Here is a 24191-nt window from a genome sequence, read left to right as displayed (position 1 = left end):
TATTCAGCATCCTTTAGCCACTTCGCTAGCCACTGGAGTAGTATTCTCACAGATTATACACCATAAGTAAACTTACATCATCACATATATTAACTGCTCTTACAGCTTAGTCTTAAAAATTCCCCAGAACCATTCTGGCCACCAAACGACAGTGTCTTTCTCAATTAAACAACACTGCAGGCCCCTACAGTCCTTCTGAGTAACAGGGTAACTTCCACACGTCGATCTGCCTACAAACACACCTCACTCGATTAAACAGACATCTCAGTCCTGAATTTTCCCCTTGAATTAGCGCAAGGCAGATTCCTTGGTACAGTCAGCCTATGGAAGCAAAGTATGCACACGCTGTGTTAGGAGAGGCCCATCATTACAATTCCTCTCTCAATATTATCTCCTGTTCTGAACTTCAGTTTCCTGCAGTCAGTTTTTATATTCATAACTGGAATATTTTCAAGCATGTGCCATACACATGAACATTTGTAACAGCTGTCAGATTTTGCAAGGTAAGCAAAATAGCTAGCCTAGACAGGGAGTCTGAAGGGTTTAGAAGATCATCTTCTGAACAGCTCTGATCTGCAACAGGTTTGAATCACAATACAGGGGAAGGAACAGGGAGGAAGATCAGAAGTAATGTCCTGGATGTCCAGCTGTTTTCATGTTTTAACTGCTTGCTCTCCATAACTACTCCCTAAGGACACAGGAGCTTCTAGCAAACCACTTCAAGTAAGACTTTTGCTGAAGTAACAAATCATACTAAACTACAAGAGTCCAATTTCTGAAAGACCTTAGTAAACCTCAATGTAGAACCCAACAGAAGTGTTCAGATGAGCTTGTTCTTCATCACATATCAAGAGCGCCCAGAGGTCCAGGTTTACAGGCATGAAGCATGGTGCAACTCTGAACTGCACAAGATGACAGGACCTGATCCATCAGCTAGTGCCAGAAGAAGGGTATTCACTCCTCTTCCAAGTAAACCTCACATCTGCACAAAACCACAGCGTACTCTTGCCAGATGTACTCGTCGCATCATACTACAATTACTAAAAGATCTCCTATCTCAATCAAAACATTAATAGAGCACTAACTACTCTAATTTTTCATCTCTCTCAGACACATAAAAGTGTGCTTTGGAGGGGCAATTAAAAAGACTCAATGTATGCATACATGACTTCATAATTTCTTACCAGCTATTAAATGCATACTAGATTGGGAATGCACGACAGAAACTTAGATATTAAAATACAACCCAAACCCCAAAGCAATCAACCTAATCCCCTGAAACAGGACAGTATGTAGGACTTGGCTCAAAAAACCTCAAGAAACACACACACACACATAGAGTGAGGGAAAAAGTACATACAGATTTTAAATCAGATACCAAGGTCAATGTACGGCAGAGACAGAAGAGAATCAGATGAAATTGTGATGTTTCTCTAACTTCTACCCATACCCTGAGCCTGCTCACACAGGCTTTCCAAAGCGCACAAAGAAAATAATTAAACACATGCATGTGCATCTTTCTGTTTATATCAGATTTACATAATATGTAGGAATTTTAGGCATGAACTTTTGAAAGAGCTTGAAGCTATCAGCAATAAGAAACAATGATTTTTAATAAAGCTGGCCTCAGTCAAGCATATGGAAACATTTCATTAACTGATGCTGCTCCTCTGAAAAGCATTTTACATAAACCTTTTTTTTTTAAAAAAAATCCAAAACATAAGCATGGAGTTCAATATATAGTATCAAGTGAGACACTAAACAAAGTAACTTCCCATTACTCTTTCTTTGTATCTTTCATTTTCTTCCCAATTGCAATATTCTGTATTTAAAAAAAAAAAAAATCAAAGGTAATAGTAAAATATTTCTATTGCAAGGCAAAATACAATCTCTTGATGTCAATACACAACAGATTCCTTTCTAAAAGCATACATATATGCTGATGATAGGTAAATTTATGCTGAGCATTGAGTAATTCTTATCCTGTGCTTGTTACTATGGTATCTAAGCCCCTTAAAAGTTTTGGTGGTTTCTTTTTTTTTTTTTTTGCTTTGTTTGGGGTTCTTGTTTGTTTGTTTGTTTAAGCACTCAACATAGCTCTGCGAGACATACCAGAAATAAGCTTGCCAACTTCCAGACAGAATGTTTTTCTAATCACAAACCACACAGGATGCAATGTTTACAGCTCCTTACTCAAGCAACCTAGGATAGAAAACAGAGCTCATGATCTACCAGTGCAGCACCTTCACAGCTAACATGAGTTTCCAAAGTTCGTACACAAGGTTCTTCAGAATACTTGTGATTTTCATACGGTGACACTAATGTGTCATAAATCCTGTCCATGTTCTAGTAAGCTTGCTCCCAATTTTTTTTTTTTTTTTTTTTTTTTTTTTAAACACAGCAGTAATGCCATATGGAGTGGAGTTTATTATCACAAGGAATCACAGATACTCTTTAGTTAAGGGGAAAAAAAACCAACCCCAAAACACCAGTCCTCCCCTGTGAAGTCAGTCAAAACATTTCAGAAAAACAAATACCTTCATAGCATTAAATCAGGTCTTGTAACCTCAACTCTGCTAACACGCTTCCTCCTCTCCCTGGGCCCGAAGCCCTCAGCCTGGCCAGGCGTGCAGGTGCAGAAGAACAAGACCTTCCTGCCTTTGTTCCATTTCACTCAGAATTGGCACAGTTATTTCAACCTGGCACTTTCCTTCCTGACTCATCCCAAACACACAAACAAGATTTTCCAGGGCTAATTCAGGACAGTCAGCCTATATCATCTCCATTAATTGCTACAACAAAACTGAACCCTCCCTGTAGCCCCAGTGAAAACTGAGACAAGCTTTCAACTAAAAGCTGCTGCAGTAAGCCACAGGTAGAACCGAGAGGTAGAAACCGAGAGAGATGAAACAAACAAACAAAAAGGTTTTTCCTAAAATCCTCTTACTTTACCCATTTTTATTTTTCATTTGGTACAGCACTAGAAGCTACAGTCAGCTCTACCAAGCAAAAGAGTAAAACATTTCCTGTCTTGTCAAAATAAAATGGTTAATGTCCCTCACCCACGAAACCTACGACGCACCTGTGTTTTTGAAGAAAAGCCTTTCTTAGGTGAGGGGGAAGGAAGGAGAAAGGCTATTCCTGCTGCAGCCTCCTGGACACCTTTTTAAACACTGCCCTTCACACAGAGAGAGTTCTTTCAACATTTCCTGGGGGCCACTGCCCCTTCCTCAGGAGGTGATCAGTTTAATCTCTCCAGTCTTGTTTGACTTATTTCACGAGATCTTCAAACCTGCCAGCACAGAGCTCCCAGTGAGCGTTCCCAGCTCACCCAGGATATCCTGCCAGCACCCAAAGGTGCAGGCAGCTATGGGGCACTGGTGCTGAATGCCACGGCACTCACAGTTCTTTCAAAAACCCTCAGTAAAACAAAAAGAAAATGAAATGCTTATGTTGATCGTTAATTGAACCAACCAAACAAGAACAGGAACACACCCAGAAAGCGAAACTTCTGGCAAAGGAAACTGGCAGGAGTTTTTATTGCACTTACAAATGATGCAGCCAGGTCATTTTTCAACCAGCCTGATGAAAGGCAGCAGACAGACATGAAACAACTTACGGTTCAGCTTCATGTCAAGCACATGGAGCTTCTCAAATGTTTGCAGGAGAGAACAAGAACTGGAAAATGCTTTAATATCAAACTTCAAACTGAGGGGAAAGGGCTGTTTCTACAGTGTGGAGACTACAATCTGGAAACCTGAGGCTTGCCTCCAGACGAGGAGAACAGCAGCAAGAGGCAAGGTTTAGTGACAAAAGAGCGACCGGATTATAGTGCTAAGTGTCACTGACACTCATGATCAAACAACCAGTCTTCTGGGCCAGCTGAGGTTTTTCCTGCAGAAGGAAAGCATACGCACAGCTAATTGGGACCAGGCTCTGAATCCCAACTCATTCTTTCTCTCAAAGTTTATGAAATGGGAATTTTTTCCTTGCCCCCCGCATACCTAGAACAACTCTGGAAGAGGCCACATGTGGCATGACGGCTGCTGAAGCTGACCCAACACTGCTCACGTGCCCGCACCCACTTACAACCGCACTACCGCTGGGGCAGCAGGACGGAGCGCCAACACAGGCAGCCAAGCCAGATGAAACCTAGCAACTCTCCTGCCAAGGTAACCTCCAGCTCCCTGAGCACGTGTGCCCCCAGACTGTTTCCCAAGCATCAGTGCAGGCCCAAGGAGGAAAGGGAACACCCAGCACCAGGAAGACAGGGACACATCAGCTCCATGTTAAGCTCTTGTGAAACTACACTGTCAGGACAGGAACAACTTAGAAAAGAAAAATGATCACACCACTTTTCTTGATAATCCAGAGGCAAATCAACACCAGCAGCGAAACTTTAGCTAGCAAATACTTATTCCTATTCCACAACAAGGTAAAAAAAAAAGAAGGACTGGGAAAAAACAAAACAAAAGAAAACCAAACCCAACCTCAACCTAAACAAAAAATTCCCACAAACAAAAATAAGTAGACTTTCTTATTCGTGTTGTTTACCAGCACTGGGCGTGAGACAGAAGAGCACATAACGTGAGCTTAAGAAGCTACCCTTTAGGAGTGACATGCATGGGCAAAGCACCCTTAACATTTCTGCTACATAAAAGAGAAAATTAAGTTACTACTTTAGCAAGCAGGACAGCATTTCTAAAGTCTATACATCCCCATTACTGGATTCATCCAATGGATCCAATGATCCATCAAGACAGATCACCATCTTATTTTAAAGATTATTTTACTTTAAGGTCTTATTAACTTTCTGAAGTAAAGGCTGCTTCTAAAAAGTGAAGAGATGACCAATTAAAATATCCAACCCGATAGCAATACCTACTAATTGATGCACAGTCCTAGAAAAGAAACTGTAGGGCACTGAAGGACTCTGCAATGTTTGAGGATCATGTCAAGCCACATTTCAAATGAAGTTACCCAATATTCAGAAGGATTTTACAATATTCTTTTGACACTCACCTTTTAGGGATCTTGGAAGTCTAATTTAAGGGGTATGGAGACTCATCTTAATATTTCCCTTCATACAATACGGTACATACAACACAAATCTATCTAAAAGTTAGGCAACCAGTTAATTTTGAGAATCAGAAGAGACAAAAAACCACATGGACCTACAGCAGGTTAATAGGGCTTCTCATGCTCTTCCACAGGAGCTGCAGCCTCCAGGGAAGGGGCAGGGAACCCCTCCTGACCTGGAAAGCACTGTCAGGGCCTCTTGCATAGAGCATACTAGCTTAGTTTCAACTTTGTGGCTTGACAATATTTTCTGGTCCATCTCTCTGCAGCAAGGCCTTCTGATGTCATTAAGAAGTCTTACCTCAGAACACTAAATGCCAAGGAGATGCAGTTCTACTATTGAAGCCAGGACAAAATCTGACTCAGTATTCTGCAGGCATATTTTTTCATAAGCTTTCATTGATACAAAGGTTGACTTTCAGGAGTAACATGTATTTTGACACAGGAAAACCAGCCACCTTCTTAAGAGGAGGCAGCACCTTAGATGGTGTAGGACACTTCTACCAATGAGCCTGCACTCAAACAGCATCCAGTTAGAACGGTTTTGTCTACTGAGAACAGTCTAGCAGAGTCTGAACTGATGGTAGGGACTGTAGATAAAGTTCTAAGAACACCACTAAACTTAACTGGTCTTCTGAAAGTGTAAACCACGTTTTATATAGGGAGGAAGATTATGACAATGTATCCAGCCAGCTGGTCTAGTGGGACACGGTGAACTCAAAAAAAAAAAAAAAAAAGGCAAAATGCAAAATGAAGACAGTCTTTTGCTGAGTGCTCTCTGCCCTGTTTTTCATGTGTTAACAGATCAAATAAAATGTCCTCAGTTGGGCTGTAGGAACTATTTACCTTTATGTGGATACTCCTATATCACATTTCAGCTTAGCAAATATATTCCCAACCTTGCACAGATTTATGCTTAACTTTAAGTTGTCCAAACACGGTATGCCCCTTGGACCAGCTCATATCTTAAAATCAAAGAGTGCGCTCTACACACAGCTCGGACTACAATCTCCTCAGAGCCCCTTGTTTCTAAACTCATGCAACCACCTGTTTTAACCTTTGGACTTCAGTTATTCATGATCACGAACTACCATAATTTAGTACTTTAGAAATATATGCAACTAGGAAGCTACATTGAAAAAAGGGGAAAAAAAAAGCAAACATTCCCCAAAGATTTTGCAAAGTATGTAATACAGCTAGTAAAAAAAAAAATTCTTTGTATGCTTTAAACTGGCAGATACAGTAATACAGTACATAATGAATACTGACAATCACACATACATCACAGATACCTGTCAATTTACCGAATTCAAACCATAAATGGAAGTCATGTGCAAGTATAGCTGAGATGTAAAAGCCAAGCATGAGAAAAAGAATGAACATAACAAATGAAATAACCCACGTTACATAAGTCAGCAAAGGAAGCAAAAGAAAAAAAACATCACAGGATGCAAAGGAAATATTAAAAACAACAGATGCTGAATTTACCCAGCCCGTTAAAATAAAAAGGTAAAAAAAAGTAGAAGAAATAAGGTACATACATATATATATACACACACATATGGATAAAGCTTAAGAATACAAGCCAAAGAATCTATGATTAAAGGGTTGAACAAAAACTAGTATGTATTCAAATTGAACACAGTCTTTAAAACAAGCAGTCAATGCAACAGTAAGGAAAAAAACCACCAACAAAACAAGTATGACTTTCCCTCTTGAGTCTTTGACAGTAAGTGGGTGAGGAATCCCATGTCCCCAGTTACGGTCTTTAGACAGTACCCCAGCCTGCAAGCTGCTTAAGTCAGGCATTTCCAGACTTCTTTATCTAGATGTTGAAGTACAGCAAATAACCAGTATCAGCAATGGTGGCCTCCGGCCCCTCATTAGCAACTGCAACTCTTGCTTCTGTCCTGAGCTGGACATTGAAACAGCTTGGATAACACTACAGCAAGGTGTCTCATAGTCTGGAAATTCCCAGTTGAGATCACTTACCTAATCAGATGCTGTCTCATATTAAAACAGGAATTAATTTGAGTCAGTCTTAAGGAAGGGAAAGTCAGGCAAGCAGAGAAGTCAGGCAACCCAAGGACAGTGTCAGCAGGTGACAGGGGCTATCAATCCTCCTACCAGCAACTGGGAACCCATCCTTAAAACCTTAAAGGAATCATCTTTATGCAGATTTCAAATGGACATCACTGAATTATCCCAAGTCTTAGGATGGGTCAGACAGCAACGTTACATTCTCTCTTCCACTGTCAGCCTGCCAATGTCCCTCTCCCAGACACATTCTTACGATGCTCCTTGCCTCTTAAGAAATGAGGAAAGCCACAGGACTGTAGGAGAGATGACCATAGAATCATAGAACCATTCAGGTTGGAAAAGACTCTTGAGATCATCGAGTCCAACCATCAACCCTGCTCTACCAAGTACACCCCTAAACCGTATCGCCAAGCACCACATCTAAACGACCTTTAAACACATTAAGGGATGGCAACTCAACCACTTCCCTGGCAGTCTATTCCAATGTTCATGTACCCCCTTATGCAAAGCTGCAATCACTAAACTATCACAGGCTCACTGAGAACTGTCTGTAATTTTTTCCTTAATTTACCAAACTAACTAGAACCCTTCCAATCCTGGGGGATGACAGCTATTGCATGAAGTATCTTTGTCGTTTCACCAAGCAGCTAACAAAGAATCTATTCATTTTCTACCACTTTCCTACCACCCAATAGCTGACCTGAAATTAGGCACAGCTTTCTACCCTTTCTCAAAAATTATCTGGAGGCAAACCTAACTCTGATATATGATTAACTGTACTACCTGCCAATATACTTGACAGTTTCTCAGTTTGCTTTCTTTTTTTTTTTTTTTTCTGTTTGTCACTCACTGAGCTAGCCTTAGCAGTATCTTCAATTAAATCAAGACAATATCAGGAAAATGGCTTATGCACCATTAATATTTCACTTGATCCTAATACCTTTAGTCTAATAGTCAAGTGCTATGTTTAATTCAGCTTCTTCAGGTTAGTAATTATTATGTTACGGGAATGAAAACAGATGGATACAGGAGGCCAGTTTGTCTCTTCTATGCTACTCCAGAAGGCTTGACACCACTCACTTTGAAAATAATTCTATTTAAACAAAATATTACACACAACTAGGAAATGGATTTAATGAATAATGGTCAAAAACCTCCTACACAATACCAAACCCAGAAAGTTTTACAAAAGGTCACAGACACACATAAAAAATAACACCACAACAACAGTAAGCAATATTTTATCTTGCAGTACTTAGAAAACATCAAATTTGATTTTGACATAAGCGCTATACTTCTGCAATCACTGGATAAGCAAGAAAAGCTTTCTTAAAAAGGACCTTTAAACGCAGTTTTTATTTTATCAGTCTACTTTGCTTTGCACAGGTTAAGGGATTAGATTTCCCTTAGCCTTGTCTATGAACACTGCTGTAGGCATACATTCTCTAATAATAATTATGTCTTCCATTGACTAATTCCAGCATCTATATTAGATCGACCCTCATTGCTCATACCAACTTTCTGTAGATAAGATTTCTCTGGACTATGCAGTAGATGGAGCAAGAGTTTCATTGTGAAGTGCTTTCATAAATTTTCTTTGTTCCTGTTCATCTATGTCTATTACTGGAAGAAAGAACTCTAAAAAGCAGCGAGCCTTGTTCATTTAATATCAAATTAAGAAAAGCAAATTTGAAAAGCTATTATACATACGTATGCCTGGTAAAGACCACCCAGAGACAGTACTATTAATATTTTCTGTATACATCTCATAGTATTGAATGATTACAATCGTTATCCCTTCTGGAGTCTGATCTTAAGGAAAAAATACTATTTTAGTCCTTCACCAAGAAATGACATTTTCCTGATTTTTTTTTTTTTTAGCCATTGGTAAACAGTCCTTACTGTAATAATTGCAGGGGGAAGAAAATCTGATTGCTGTTGGAAAAAAAATACTAAATAAAAACCCAAATGTGTAAAAAAATTCTATTACCTTCAATCAACACTATTATCTGGAATAGAGATATGAATAAATACATTACACATGTAATCCATTTGTGGAAAACAATCATACCCTCTGTAAGAGCTTGATGTAACATTTAACAGGCTAAATAATTTCCATGGCAAAAATCTGACTCTTCTTAACACATGAGATTCTCTGAATTTTTGAGCTATTCCTCTGCTCATTTTAAACAATGACAGAAACATCTAAGAATTAGAAAGTTATATACAACTGAAGCCAAGCATGCACTTTCAAAAGGAATTTCAGATATTTACTGTTGGAGCACAAGTAATTTACACTGTTGCTACACATACTGCAGTACGCCCTAAACTTTGCTTCCCTAACTCTGCAATTCTTGCACATTGAATTCCTCATGGATCTACTTTTATGAAGAAAATCTCTCTACAAAGAACACTATAAAATTGTATGTCCTTTCTAAGTAATCATTATAAAGCTTTGGTTGCTCTCTGCTGTTATCTGAGAGAAGAAATAATAGTAACTTTACTAGGGGGGAGGGAAGGAAAGGCAGAGGAAAATACAGCCTAACTGATGATGAGCATTTAAAGGTGTAACAATCCTCTTTGCTAATAATTTCAAGAGCAGCCCCCAAACTAGAAACAACTCCCCAACCCACCCACAGCAAAGCATTTCTTCACTCCCTTTAGCTTTACAATTCAGATTATTCCCATACTGAAATGCTCCCTGGGATTCAGACAAAAGGGTATTACTTGACAGATAAACAGCAGCTACAACTACGTAGCTTTAGTAAAGCTTTGTATTGGTTTTGCTTATGTCATTAAATGAGCAAAACTGGAAAAGGTCCCAGAAAGAGTGTGAAGCATAAGGAAGTTGGCAGCAAGTACGCAAGCTCAAGCACAAAAGCACATTAGTAAGCAAAAGTAGGGGAAAACAAGGCGGGGGGGGGGGGGGGGGGGGCGGGAAGAATGTGAGAAGATAGGAAATTACAGGTATTAAGCGGCCAGCAATTTAATGAACATGCGTAAATCTCGGAAAGATGGATATTGGGAAGTATGTAAGGATAAGGACAGAATTTGAAGGGCAGATTCTAGACTATCACCAGGTTTGAAATGAAATTGGTCAAATATCTGAGTGACTAAAGAAGAAAAATGGTCTATGTGATAACCTTTAACATTATCACATAGATAATGTGGTATTAACATATTGAGATTACAAACAAATCGCCTTTTCCCCTCTGAAAAAGGGGGCTGCTTGGAGACAAGTATAAGATGTTTTATTCTGTTTTTCTTTTACTTTCTTCCTAAGTATTGACTTAAGATGGAAAAGATAAGAACCAACAGTAGGGAAAGGGGGAAGCTGGGAGGAAAGCTTCCAAGAGAGCTGAAAATAGTACTCTATCACAGTGACTAAGTCTGTGCCTCCACTTACAAGAAGGTGCATGTTTTACTGCATCATGAGGAAGGCGTGGGTCCTACAGAAGCACTACAGGTTTTACCACGAGGTTAGCCTTGGGCAGGACCCTTTACAACAAGCCCAGTTAGGGCCTAATCTATCCAAATCTAATCTATTTTCTCCAACCACATCTGTCTAATGAAAGATATCACTTCTCTCTAACAACCTTGCCCAATTTTGTCTCTGCTTGAGATTTTAAAAGTTATCATGCACTACTATTACTTTATAATACAAAAACAATTAGACTTTGTCACCAGTAATATTATCATTATCTGCTCTTGCAAAAGACTGCCATGGGCTATCTAGTAGCTCTGTATGTTCAGCTATGTGAACATCGATGTACTACACAAGTGCTTTCATCAGAGGTGAAATAAAGTTCTGTCTTAGTATTCAAGCTATCCATATCACAACTACGTATGTTTAAAACACAGTTCTGCAACACAATTGGACAAAGCTCCGTATGTTGCATCAATTAAAATATATCCTAAGTTTGGATATCATTCTCCGCTCTGATTAACATGATTAACATTCTTCTACTTTTGTGAATTCTACAGGCTATGTATTTAAATATAAAACAGGATTATTATTCTGCTTACTGCCAACACATCACTAGGGTCATGGTGAGCAAGGCAAACACTAATCTGAAGTCATCCACATGTTTCATTTTCTCCTCCATATAACTCAACTGTTTATCAATCCTTACCCGAGAAGTCACTAGGACTATGAACACACATATTAGGGTATTATATTTACTGGGCATTCAAAATGCTGAACAATTTAAAGAATGTTTTACTGCCTTTTTTTTTTTTTTTTTTTTTTTTTGCAAGTGCTTCTTTAGATTTTGGTATACGGCTTGGAAATTATAACAATGAAACTGGCCAAAGCTTACTGTAACCAAGAATCCTCTTTCTGATAGAAAGACAGCCAGTCTTTTGAAGAATGCAAGTGTGAAGAAAAATAACCCCTTTTTTTTTTTCCAAAACACATTGTATTACTGTATTATGAATGTAGGTTTCTGTAACATGCCTTACATTTTTATAAAACGTTGCAAACTTGAAATAGTTCGCACAAAAGGGCCAGCAGTCATTGGTAGTGAGCACTTAAATCTTGAACAGCTCAGCAGGCGTTTTTACAAAAGTCATCTTGATCATAAGCCACATTAATGCTAACCGAACAAGCAGAGTGCAGACCACTTCTCATTGTGACACCCACAGCCTACACCTAAGGTGTCCCACAAACATAGGAACAGCAAGATAAAAGGAAAATTATTTTTTCCTGGATGCATATAAAACAAACAACAGAATATGACAACTTGAAAACACAGACAATGCACTCATTCCAGCAGAAGACAGCCTGCTTTCCACGATGATTTAAGTGATGTAAAGAGACCCTCGATCAGCTATCCTGCTAAGATGAAGAATTTTAGAATAACATAATGATCTTCCATTCTACAGAGATGCACTGAAAACTTGCGCTTTTAGGTTTTACATAAATACACGCTATTGATCAATCATTACAGACTAAGCCGTGGCACTGCTCCATGAGCATGTCCGGTTCATTGCTTTAAAGGTTAATTGTAGCCCAGCTGTATTTAACTGGGCAGACGCCTTACTACAACAGTGAACATATGTCTTTCAGCGTAAGTTGGTGTTTTCTTTGAAAGCATATATAAAGAAATCCCTGGCAAAATGCTCATCTGAAAAAAAAAAAAACCCAAAAAAACCCCACCACCCAAACCCCCCAGAACCAAACAAACTTTTTTTTTTTTTTCAACTGCCATCTCAGTTCAAAGAGAAGCAGGATTATGATAAGCACAGTGTACTTTCCAATGCTTCTGCCTTAAACTATTTTACTATGATAGCTATAGTTTGGTTACTACTTAGAAAAAATATGATGAAACAAGCACAGGGAAACCTGCCTTAAGAACAAGGGCCAACTTATTCTCTTGGATTTTTAACCCTAGATTTGCTAGGATGTTCACCAAAACTGTCTACGCTGTATCATCACATACAGCTATGAGGTCTTAAACTGACCTTGAGATCTCAGCAATACTTTAAGTTATTCACAGAAAAAAAAGGAGAAATATTCTTTCTTAGATGAAATAAAACTGGCCCAATTTAAAGCTCAGTTTAGCACTGAGCAGAGAGAACACACAAAAAATATTAATTTAGGATGTGATAAAAGTAGAAAAATGTTAACAATTAAACAGGCTTGGTACCTGATGTGGAGAAAGAGCTTATTATTAAAACTCAGATTCAGTTGCATTATATTAATTACACTGAATGTTGTGAATGTTTCGATGGAACTTTCCTGCTTTCATAGCTGTTTTCAGAAACATTGAACTGTTGAGAACATTTCTTCTTAATTTACCAGTACCTACAGGGGGGTAAACATCTGAGAATGAAGACCCAGAAAAACTGCAAAGTCATAAAAAAAATAAATTGGCAATTCTGAAATTCCAGAAAGATTAAAAACAAAACAAAACCAACCACGAAAAAGAAAGCACTGTGTTTCCAACAACAAAAAAAAATAATTAATAGATCATGTCATGACCACAACACAAATAAGCCAAGTTTGAAACATGTCACTGTCTGCAGCAACTTCCAAGTAGTATATTTAATCTGGAGGGCAGCAGAGCATAAACGTGTATTTAAGAAAGAAAAAAAAAAAAGAAAAAGGAAAGGTTAAAGCTACTAAAAGATTACATTTAAGCAGAAGCAATGAAATTATTTCTCTCCAATAACATTTTAAAAGTTTGCTCAAACTCTGAAGTTGTTAGTAGGCCAATTTGTAAGAAATCTGTCTTACGGCTTCAGCTGCACCATAGATTTCTGGGTCTACATTAATAGTAATACCAGCTCTCCTTTTTACAGATAGTTTCTCAACGATTCTGTTCTACTGGAAAACAGTGTTTAAGGTCTCTCTCAAACATCAGAAAGACATTAAGGCTAGGTCCATACTAAATTCTGAGAACAAGAAAAAAAACTTCGCAAGTGCAAATACAAATCTCTGATCGAGAACATAATTATACAGAAATCACTGTATCTGCACTGAAAAGATAAATGAAATTACTGTATTATCTGTGTTTAAACTATTGGTAACAATTAGAAGTTAGCAGAAGGGCCCTCCGCTAAACACCAGCAACTGCAATAGTAGAAACTTGCCACATTTGTAGTAGAAACATTAATTTCCAAATATAATTGGGTGCCATGGGGAGAAAAAAAATCGTGTCTTTACTGATGGTTACAACATTTAAAGTACAGAGTTAGAAAATTAAAAAAGTTGTACTAATATAGACAGTAAGTCCACATGATCGAAAAATACGATGGCAGAGACTCCACTGATAACAAGGCACCATGGAACATAATCCCCTTGTTCTAGTTCAGCATTTAACTCCACTGACCATGTAAGTAGTTTTCAGAACACCAACAGCAAACAATCTAACTTTATGTTTACCTACGAACCTCAAAACCCCCAGGAAGTATGAAATGAAACAAGTAGTACAATCAAACTGCGTTAACTCTTTCTGAACTTTTAACACTATATACTCTTTTTTATGATGCCCAGAAAGAACACTGAAGCCTGAAGCTACATTTTCACTCATTTGTTCCAAAATATTTCTCCTTATAGAAGGAAAATGAAACTAAACATCTGTATCACCTGTGCCATGACTCTGATTCACACGGAAGGTTAACTTCAAAATGGGTAACATACTTCATCAGAAAATGAACCTTGTCCTCTCTCTGCATAATGCTCTAGCTAAGCGCGTGTTTTTCCCCCACAACATAGGAGCTTGCTCAAGACCTGAACCAAACCAAACCAAAAGTCTGCACAGAGAAAACACAGACCTTCAAAATAACATTAGGAGAACACACCCTGTCCTTACTGTATATACAACCTAACGGTGTATTTATGATCAAGGAAAATAATCTTACATGGAAAAAACACAGGCACTTTGCTGAAGCCCATCTCCTGTGGATAAGAAAGATACAGCTGTACTCTTGAACCCATAAGGCTTGGAAACTAGGCCATTCTTCTGCTTAAGGCACTGAACGGAAGAATTCTTGTCAGATACTTTCTCCCACGCCCCCTCTGTCCAAATCAAAACCATGTGTTCTTATTGTGCAAAAGCAAATCCAGAAGGAAAAAAAAAACCCCACACCCAGAAAGAAATTAAACATGGTATAATTATTATTACCCCAACCTGACCACTCCATTCCATCCTCTTATCTCTTGCCCTCTTCAATTTTGTTTCCTCTTTAAAATGCAGCTGTCTAGTAGCCTCCCCTATCAGAAAGTCATCCTTAACCACACCCACTTTAGCTGGCACCCCAGAAATCACCCTTCCCGTGCTAGCCTGCAAATGGGGCTCTGTGTGTCAAAATTATAATTACTTGTATGATAATGGAGCAAATCACATGATCATAGGTCACAGTACTATCCTTCCTTAAAACTCCCTCTGCCCTGACATCTCTTAATCACTCCCGTATCACACTAGCTAGGGTAAGACAAACCACAATTCCCACATTCCTCCTCGACTCTGGCCAGTGTTACCATCCAGCACTCTGGCCTTGTTTACTCCTTCTTCAGCTGTAAACACGCAAGATCTCTGCAGTGGAATTAACCCACTTTTATGTGTCTAAAAAGTCTAAACCAAAATAATACCTTAAAACTTAGCTAGATGGGTGACACCACAACACAAACAAACAGCAATACCTTCACAAATAGTAATACCTTCAAAAGATTAAGTTACACTTAGTACAGGGGAAAAAAAAAAAAAGTATTCTTATGCCAGACTAAGAGGTCTTTATGTCAGAAAAAGCAAACTACCGCATTCTCATTTTTATTAATTTTACTAAAGCAAGTCGTAAACAATCTCTATGATTCTTTTCTTATAGGGCTCCCCAAAAACATTTAAGAGAATATATTACCTACATATTTCTTCTCTTTTGCATTAATTCAGGAAAACCATTCCCCAATTTAATGGCATGATACAATACAATACAAAAAGAAACACATAAGAGCCCCTCTTTCCTCAATTAATACCAACTCAATGAAAACAAAAGAGCTACTCTAGCTCAAAGCTTTTGATTACTGTCCCTCTCCTTCTCCCGCCTCAGCAGAGATGGGAAGCTCAGTTCACCCAAACTAACCCCAACTGCAAGTGTCTGAATACACCGAACCATTACCTACTGCAGCCCACATAAAACGTACCGATAGGAAGCTGTAAATAGTTACATGTACAAAATCAAAACACGGGAAAATTATTATTTTGAATACTACTCTTACCCTTTGAAAAACATAAATCTGGTAACAGGCATGAAAACAATCTTTACTGTACTGCCTCCACCCATTAATTTCACCAAGTTTCCCAATAAACCGTGCAACAGGAATAAGTGTTTGACAATCATATTCTATTTTGTTTCCTTAAACACACCTTTCATAAAGAGAAACAATGTTTCCAATTAAAAATATTTATGGACATATGCTAGAAAACTTAAACAAGGCACTGGGAAATGTAAAGAATAGCAGAAAGGAAAAGAAAAAAAAAAAAGGGTGTGAATTTCTGTACCACAGACCTATCAGCTATACCCGTACTGACTGTTTCACAACCACAGCTTCCCTCCACCTGTTGCTTGTCCATTGTCGGCAGTCCCTGCACCTTTCACTCCAGCCTTCTGATAAGACCTTATCAAGTAATCTGCTGCATGATCTTATCCCTTCTAGACTATTTTCAAAGGGCACTGTGGGATAAAAGGCTCAAAGAATTATGGAAATACACGTTTTTCACCCATCCCACCAAGGACCTCCCACAATTCCTCGAGGAATGTATATTCTTATGATAGGTCCTATATCCTTTTTTTTTTTTTTTCAAATGACAGAACACATGCTTGCATATTCACCGAGAAAAGCATATGTTGAAATTTTACTTATTTCCTATTTTAAAGGGCACTGAAAGGAGCTGCCAAGAGACAGGGGGTGGCAGTGATAGGGTAGTTCCCCATGATTTCATGCAACGACCTCACGCCACATGCAAAGCACAGCTGGACGTGTACGTAGGTTTGTACTCGGCACCATCTATCAGCTCTCTCTGGGATACAGAGCTACAGTCTGTCCCTTGAGAGCCACACAATGGAGCAACTCTGCTGAGATGGCCGTGCGCACGAGATGGGATAAAAAGCGCTCCCCTGAAAACCACCATGAGCTGCAGAACTTGGGAGAGCTGTGCTAACAGGCACGCTTGGGAACTGGAAATAGGCACCACAGAGACAGATTTATTTAACAGGCCGAAACCACTCACACTTAGGCTGCCCTTCAACTCCTCACTCCTTCTAATAACTTCTCCCTTTAGTTGCAACTTCTTATCACCTCAGTCACCCAGAGCTTACTAGCTAAACTTTGTGCACCAAGACCCATCAGCATGAACACTTCCCCAGCCCATTACTGTTTATTAGCAGGAGGAAGCACATTAGAAGTAAATTAAGAGTCTCACCTCACCCTGACAGAGTCCATTTTAAATCAAGGAACGCTGCTATTCGAGAGCTCAGCAACCGACCTCCTCCTCCTCCATCCCACAATGCCACTTTAGCAAAAGGTCTTACGTGAGCGAGGTCATGGGCAGCAAAGAGGGCTTCCCGAGGCTCCCTGACAGGCAGAAGCGACAACTTCCTTGAGATATCTGCTCCAAAACCCAGGAGATGCCACACTAATGACAGCACTAGAATTACTTAGTGCAGATTTGGGAACTTAACTACTGCACGGCTCTTTACTGTTCATCTGACTGGAGGATTACATTCATTAGTATTAGGTTACAGACTTACATCAAGATTTTCAGAAGCAAACGGGCAATTTTCATTATTTGTATATCCTGTACAAACCTGGTTTTTTAGATAGCAAATCCATTCTCTGAGATAATTATAACAAAAAAAAAATCCTTACTTATCTCCAAGTGTCAAAATAGGGCATTCAAAAGTAGCATATTTTCTGAATGAACTACTAACACTTCAGTTAAAGTTTTCATGCTACAGGAGTTGATGACATTCGAGAATATTTCCATTTGCGTTGTATAAATGTACTTTGCAAGTCTTATGTACTGTATTACTGGATATATGCATAAATATTTCTTATTTCTTCCTGTCATCTATCTCCCATCTACATTCCTACATACATTTGAAATGAATACTCATGAGTAACCTGTATCGCTCAAATCTGGACTTGGACATTTAATTAAATTTTCATCTCAAGGACTCACTTTTGTTCTGACACTCATACAGGACTCATCAGTCCATGAAGAGTAAGGAAGCATCAAATGCATCTATTTGCTTTAAGCTTTAACTAGTAACCAGGCTGATATTGCTATGTCAGTTAAACTTCCACTAGCAACTGATACTAAAAGCTCATTCTAATAAGACATCAAGCTAGAGTTTCACTTCTTTAACTTTATTATCTCATTTCTGTTACTTTCGTCTTCCCAAACCTCTTCTCATATTCACTTTTCGTTTTGTCTAATTCAGTAACCTCTTCAGCAGACACTGCTGCTTTGGCTTGTACAGTAACATTATGAGCTCTTACTGTCGGCCAGAACCTCTACAGATTGATGCCATACAAACAAGCATCTTCTTCAACCCCTTCCAACCCACCAGGCCATCTTCCTTCATTTCTTATTGACCACTTTCCACCCAAGTAGAAGCTGGGTGTGACTGCATGCATTAAATTTTGTATGACTCCTTTTCCCTCCTGTACCTTCTGCCACCTTCCCAAAGGCAACTAACGATACCTAGCACACATTCCAAACATACCTCTTTTAATATTGGTCCCCTTACCCAAGACGAAAATTTCACACCTCTCATACTACTGCTTATTTAAATAATCACCACCGATGGACTGGACCAGACATGGTTCAGGATTTTAAGATTTCTCAGGTAGACCACCTATCATAACCAAGACTGGTTATTTTCTGCAGGAAGACCACCACAACGGAAAACCAGACTACGCTTCTACTCCACCAAGTCCGGGTGGAGCAGAGGAAGAGGGCAAAGATGTTTAAACAGAGCACAAAGGAAGACACAAACAATCAACTTGGGAGGTACCAAGGACACGACGACAGCCTCTCTCAGACACAACACAAAGCAAAATAGAGGAAGGAATACAGTAACGGCAACGCCGTGGACCATCTCCGAGGTGCAAACCAAACAAAGAACAAGTACCACCGAATCCCAGCAGGCGAGACGGGGCCGAGTTGCCAGGCAGTTAGAAAGCCCGCCAGTGGGTGCCCCGACCCAGGCAGAGGGCTGCCCGCTGTGGGGGACACATGCAAGCAGGGCAGCCCGGCCTGAAGCCCGCGGTGGCTAGAGGCCTCTCCCCGGCGGGGGACCGAGGCTAACTGCCTATATGCGCCTACAGCCACCGGCTCCAGCCAAGTACATATAAGGGCAGCCCGGCCCGGCCCAACAACGCTGTGGAAGGGGCTACCCGGCCGCCGGTGCCGAGCGGCAGCCGCCCGCCGGCCGACCCTGCGGGAGGCCCGGGGCCGCGAACGGACTGGGGCGACGTGGAGCCCAGCGCGCCGGACCCGCCCCGGCAGCGCCGCATGCAGGAGCCTGAGGCGCGGGCAGGCGGCGGTGCCGGCCCGGCGCTGGGAAGCGCCCAGGCCGCCGGGCGAGGGGCCGGCCGCGGCCCGCCCACCCCTCGGGCACCTGGCCTGGGCGGCAGGACAGGCCGGGCCGCCGCCAGGTGCCAGGGAGAGGCGGCTGCGGAGGGGACGGCGGGCGGGGGAAGGGGCGCAGCGAAGGGAGGCCCGGCGCGGCACTCACGTTCTCCGTGTCCCGCTCGTTGACGGTGGGCAGCGGCGTCCGAGTGGACATCTTGTGGGCCGCGGCGGCGCCGCGCCCGGCGCGCTGAGGGGAAGGCCGCCCGCTCTCCTAGGCCGCGGCGGAGGCCGCCGGCTGCCCCCGCCGGCAGCCGGGCGCACACGGCGGGACGCGGCCCTCCTGCCGCGCTGCCAGCCCCGCTAGGCGCCCCGCGCCATGGCCTCGCCCGCCCGGCCGACCCTCCGCCGCGCTCCCGCCTGCCTCGCCGCTGCCGGGCTCCGCGCAGCTCGGCCGCCGGCTCCTCCTCCTCCTCCCTCCTGCCCGCTCAGGTGAGCGGCCGGCAGCGCAGGGGGGCCGCGGCGCCTCCTCGCAGCATCCGGCGGCGGCACCGACTCCTCCTCCTGCCGCCGCCGCCCCGCGCTCCGTTCCCCGGCTCTGCCCTCCTCCCCCTCCTCCCCGCCCCCGCCCCGCCGCGCTGGGCCCGGCCCCGCCGGCCAGCCTCCGCCGCCCCGCGCCGCAGGAAGCGCCGGGCCGTGCGGGCGGGCGCGGCAAACGCGGGCGGGCGGGCGGCCTCCGCTGGCGCCACCGTTCCTCCCGCCGCGGCACCCGGTCACGGGTGGCGCCGCGCCGGGCTCAGCCGGGGTGGGGGCCGGCCGGGAGGGCGCGCTGGGCCCGGGGTGAAGTGGGCCGGGGCAGGTGTGCTGCTTCGTGAGGGAGGCCGAAGGGAGGGAGCGTCCCCGTGCCCCTGGGCGCATCCTTCAGCCTGCCGGGGTGGAGGGGCCCAGGGAGGAGGCCAACAGGGCTCGCGGAGTCAGTCGGCTGAGGAGCCCCCAGCTCCCTGCGTGAGGGACGCGGGACGGAGCCCACGGGGCTGCTGGGGCCCGCTGCAGCTTGGCGAGTGGGATGCCGCAGGGACTCGCCCATTACCGGGAGTCGGCCTTGGCAGGGGCGGCGGGGCAGCCCCTGCCCGCCTGACGGACGGCTCCGAGTCCACAAGTCACAGACTTTCCGGAGGCTGGTAAAGCCCTGTGTCAGCATCTGTGTAAATCAAATCGTTTATTTGTGCGCCTGAGCCAGCCAGCCTCCTTTACCCACTTTGAAGCTGAAATCGGATCAACAAGACTCTGTGCAATGCATCTATCCGCTTGTGTCCGATTGGCACGCAGTCCTCGAACACTTAACCGATGACCTCATGTACTTAAAATTAGAACCATACACACATTTTTGTCTTTGAGAAGTTACTAGTGTTTATATGACAGCAGCTTTTGCTATAAAACCAGCCAAACCCCTCACCAAATTCTAAAAATAATCAGTGAAAATAAAAAATAACTTCACCTGTACCAAAACCAAAAGAAACACAATGCGCCTGAATTTCCATTGCAATATTTTGACAGATTTTCATAACTGAGGCTGTAAACATCTTCATAAATGCTATAAACACAATCCTTGTTCTGAAAGACCTTCCTTATGAAAAATACTTTGGAAAGCATTTGATGGATTGTATGTTTATCCCTAGGAAGGCCTTATGTGCTCATGGAAGTGCATGGATTGTCATTTATTAGCTATAGTTCTAGATAATATATATATACGCACCTATATTTATAAGTAAACACAGAAAATAGAGTAGTTCTGTCTATGCTAGTTCTGGTGTGATTAAAAAGGTACCCCAAGCTGCTCAGCACTGGTCAGCCGACAGTGGAGTTTTCCAGATGTTCGGGAAAACAGCTTTTCCTCTGTAGCTGATGCAGGCACAGGCAGAGAACGTCCCCACGTTGTATGAGCAGTGTGACTGGACTCGCTCTTTGCACATTCAGCATCATGTTGCTCTGAGCACGCATGATTTGTCTGGCTGGAATGATAGAGATTCCCAGTTAGTCCTCAGACCAAAGCCTCCCAAATCCTTGCAAGGGCCTCTGCGAGCTCCTAGCTCTCTCCTCACATAGCTGGCACTACTGACTGCAAGGGAAATTTCAGGGTCCTTCATTTTTCTGGGAACAAAACAATCCAAGACTGGGTTTACTCAGGGTAAACAGCCATAGTCTACCTAGCACGCCAAAACAAGTTTGTTGACAAACTGGATATTAACCCAGTTTGGTTACTTAGCTCATCAAAATGCATTCACTTTTACCCCAAATAAGAACAAGGCTGTGTCTAGGGCTCTGCATGGGGCCTGACTCTGCAACCCTTACTTGGTCAAAGCTTCTACTGATGCAAGCGCATCGCAGTATGGATTTGTGTATGCACTTGTGGTGGGAGAAGAAGGGAGTGTGAACTCAAATGTCTTCTAAATGTGTTTAGTGGCACCACTGACTAAGGGAAAGCTTAGAAATACTTCCTGCATTAGAATTTGAATATGTTTTGGTCAGCAATTCATAGGAAAATGTTGGTTCATCAGAAATTAAAAGTGTAACAACGTAATAATTCTTGTTATCTGAAGATCTGCTTTGCAGTTGTTTTGGCCATGATTGTTACTGTTACCATCTGCTTTCACGTTAATAAGGTCACTCATTCATTTAATAGCTCAGTTTAATTTTGTTTCGTTATTACTACAGGCCTCTCATCTCCCCCAAGGGAGAAAATGCAGGGACAATGGGTGAGGATCTGTGTAGGAGAAGGTCACCACAGAGATAGACCCATCGTCCCCCATCCACTCTGCAAAGAGACAAAACAGAAGATGGGCGATGGGCTGAGCACAAAAATGGCCTGGAGGAAGGACAGTCTAAACTGTCCTGCATTAAAATATACAGAAAGTTATCGCTGCTTCAAGCAGCACTAAGTCCTGCTTGGTGCCCAGAGTGAGTCACAGAGCAGAAGCAGGGCTCGCATGGTGGCAGCAGCGCAGCCTCTGCAGCTGCAGAGGGGTGCAAACAGCAGGCAGCAAGGGGAAGGCTGTCGTTTTGGGAAGGCAGGAGCCAGCAGGAATGTTTTGCTTGGGATCCTTCTTTTGGGGAGCTGGAGAAAGCCTTGGCTCCTCACATCAGAAGTGAAAAGCACAGACTCGTGTCAATAGAAAGCTCTGGGTAGTGGTTGTAATCTTTTATCCCAAGCTCTGAGAAACCTGCACAGGCCCCTGCTCGAGCCTGGGCAGGCACCCAGTTGTTTTGCTCCTGGCTGGTTGTTCAGGCAAAGGGAGAGGATGCAGAGCGCAAGACTTAAGCTCTTACACCATTATTCTTCTGAAATGTGCTCATTCTCTGCATTTTTGCCAGAAATGACATGTTTATTTATGACTAGACAACTTTGTTAAGTGAGGAAACTAAGGTGTCAGTCAGCTTTGTAGGCACTGGTCCCTCCCAAGGGGAGCTCCAGCAGTGAGTCAGCTGCAGTTTCCCGGCACCCAGGCAGAATGGACTTGTTGCGTTGTGCCTTGTAGACGCCAAGCACATGTGCCTTCTCCTCCACGAAGCCAGCTGGCTGGTGCTTAGGCCTGTTTTTCTCTTTGTTTGCAGGGATGTGCCGGATGGGAGCAGTGCAACCAGGCGAGCACAGAAACCCCAGTCCCTCCAGTTCAGCACAAGGCTGGCTTCCCAGCTCCAGCACTCCCTGCGGACCCACCTCGGATGGTCTGCAGTTCATTTAGTGACTGGCTTGAACCTCAGTGCTGGTAGGGTGGATGTCCCACCAGCTTAACAGTAACTGAATCCCATCCACAACTATAGTAGCAATTTCAGACGCTAACTTGAATGAAACCTTTTCCCACAATTTTAAAATTTAATTCTCAACAGCAAAAGGATGGGAGGTTCAGAAATAATGCAGGAACAGGTGACAACATAGATGTGTATAAAACAGAGCAAAATCTTGGTCTTTATTGCCTTTCATTGCACCAGGACATCTACTATACTGTGGAAAATTAAATGAAAGATGTGGCAAATATGTAAGAGTAATACCTCCAGCTGCATGTAATAAGACTGCAATAGCATAAAGGACTCATGAGGTCATCATTATAAACTACAGATACAGGGCTCTATGGATTATTTACTTTCATGAGAGACACAGGACAAAATTACATGCACTCTGAACATATGTAAACTTTGTAAATAAATTGTTAGTTACAGACAAGATTCCAATTTTGCTGTAAGAATCATTAGGAAGTACAGTCTTGGTGAAAAGTTAAATAACATATTATTTGCCTCAAGTACTTTAAGCCTCCAAACAAATGAGCTTTTTTTTTTTTTCATTTTAATAGAAACACATACCTCTTATGAATACTCCTATCATGTATATGCAAACACAAGTTTAAATACATTTGACAGGCCAGAATTTGTCCAAGGTCAGTCGTATGGAAATTTTCCCCTAACTGCAGTTAAGTTTATGTCTTCACATTTTCTGGGTAACTGATGATTTTTATAGTTTCAATGCCATTGTAAGGATCTGCTGTAAGAATGTCCCTGTAAGAACTTCATATGAAAACAGTAAATAAAAGCAGTGTTTGTCACTGATGAGTCTGGATCTCTGGGAGGAGTATAATAAAATTATAGTACAACTTTGTAGTTCCAGAGCTTCATTGCAATGCCCCAAGGGCACTCAAATGGCGTCAGCAAATCTATTTCACAGAAGGAAGACCACCTCTAAAGCATGAGGGTTGCCAATGGTCTGAAGAAGCTAGTATGGACACTTCCTCTGTCCCTGGGCATGCCTCTGATGGCCTGAAAAAACATAAGGGTGTTATAAATTGGTCCTACATTGCTAAAGATCTCTGTACTGGCTCTTAATAATCGTTGCTAAAAATAACTAATTTCGATTGTTTCCTTTAGCTTTGGTATCTCATCTTTCTTTTGATGCCCCCAGTCGCTACAGCCACAGCCAACTTCTTCCCACATCTGAAGAGTTTC

The 24191-nt window shown here is 42.2% G+C and overlaps 1 protein-coding gene across 2 annotated transcripts in view; it reads right to left on the bottom strand.

Moving 5' to 3' along the window:
* MARK1 (microtubule affinity regulating kinase 1) overlaps nucleotides 1–19413 on the bottom strand; it is a 56353-nt gene extending 36940 nt beyond the window's left edge. For both annotated transcript variants that reach the window (XM_086460634.1, XM_086460635.1), the window contains exon 1: nucleotides 19363–19413. In XM_086460634.1, coding sequence (XP_086316760.1) covers nucleotides 19363–19413 — 51 coding nt within the window. The remainder of the gene's footprint in view (nucleotides 1–19362) is intronic.
* Between the last annotated feature and the right edge of the window lie 4778 nt (nucleotides 19414–24191).

The sequence above is a fragment of the Leptosomus discolor genome, chromosome 2, assembly GCF_034619465.1.
Source record: "Leptosomus discolor isolate bLepDis1 chromosome 2, bLepDis1.hap2, whole genome shotgun sequence".
Taxonomy (NCBI): Eukaryota; Metazoa; Chordata; class Aves; order Leptosomiformes; family Leptosomidae; genus Leptosomus; species Leptosomus discolor.
Note: the sequence above shows the minus strand (reverse complement) of the source record. Positions and strands in the feature narration are given on the sequence as shown.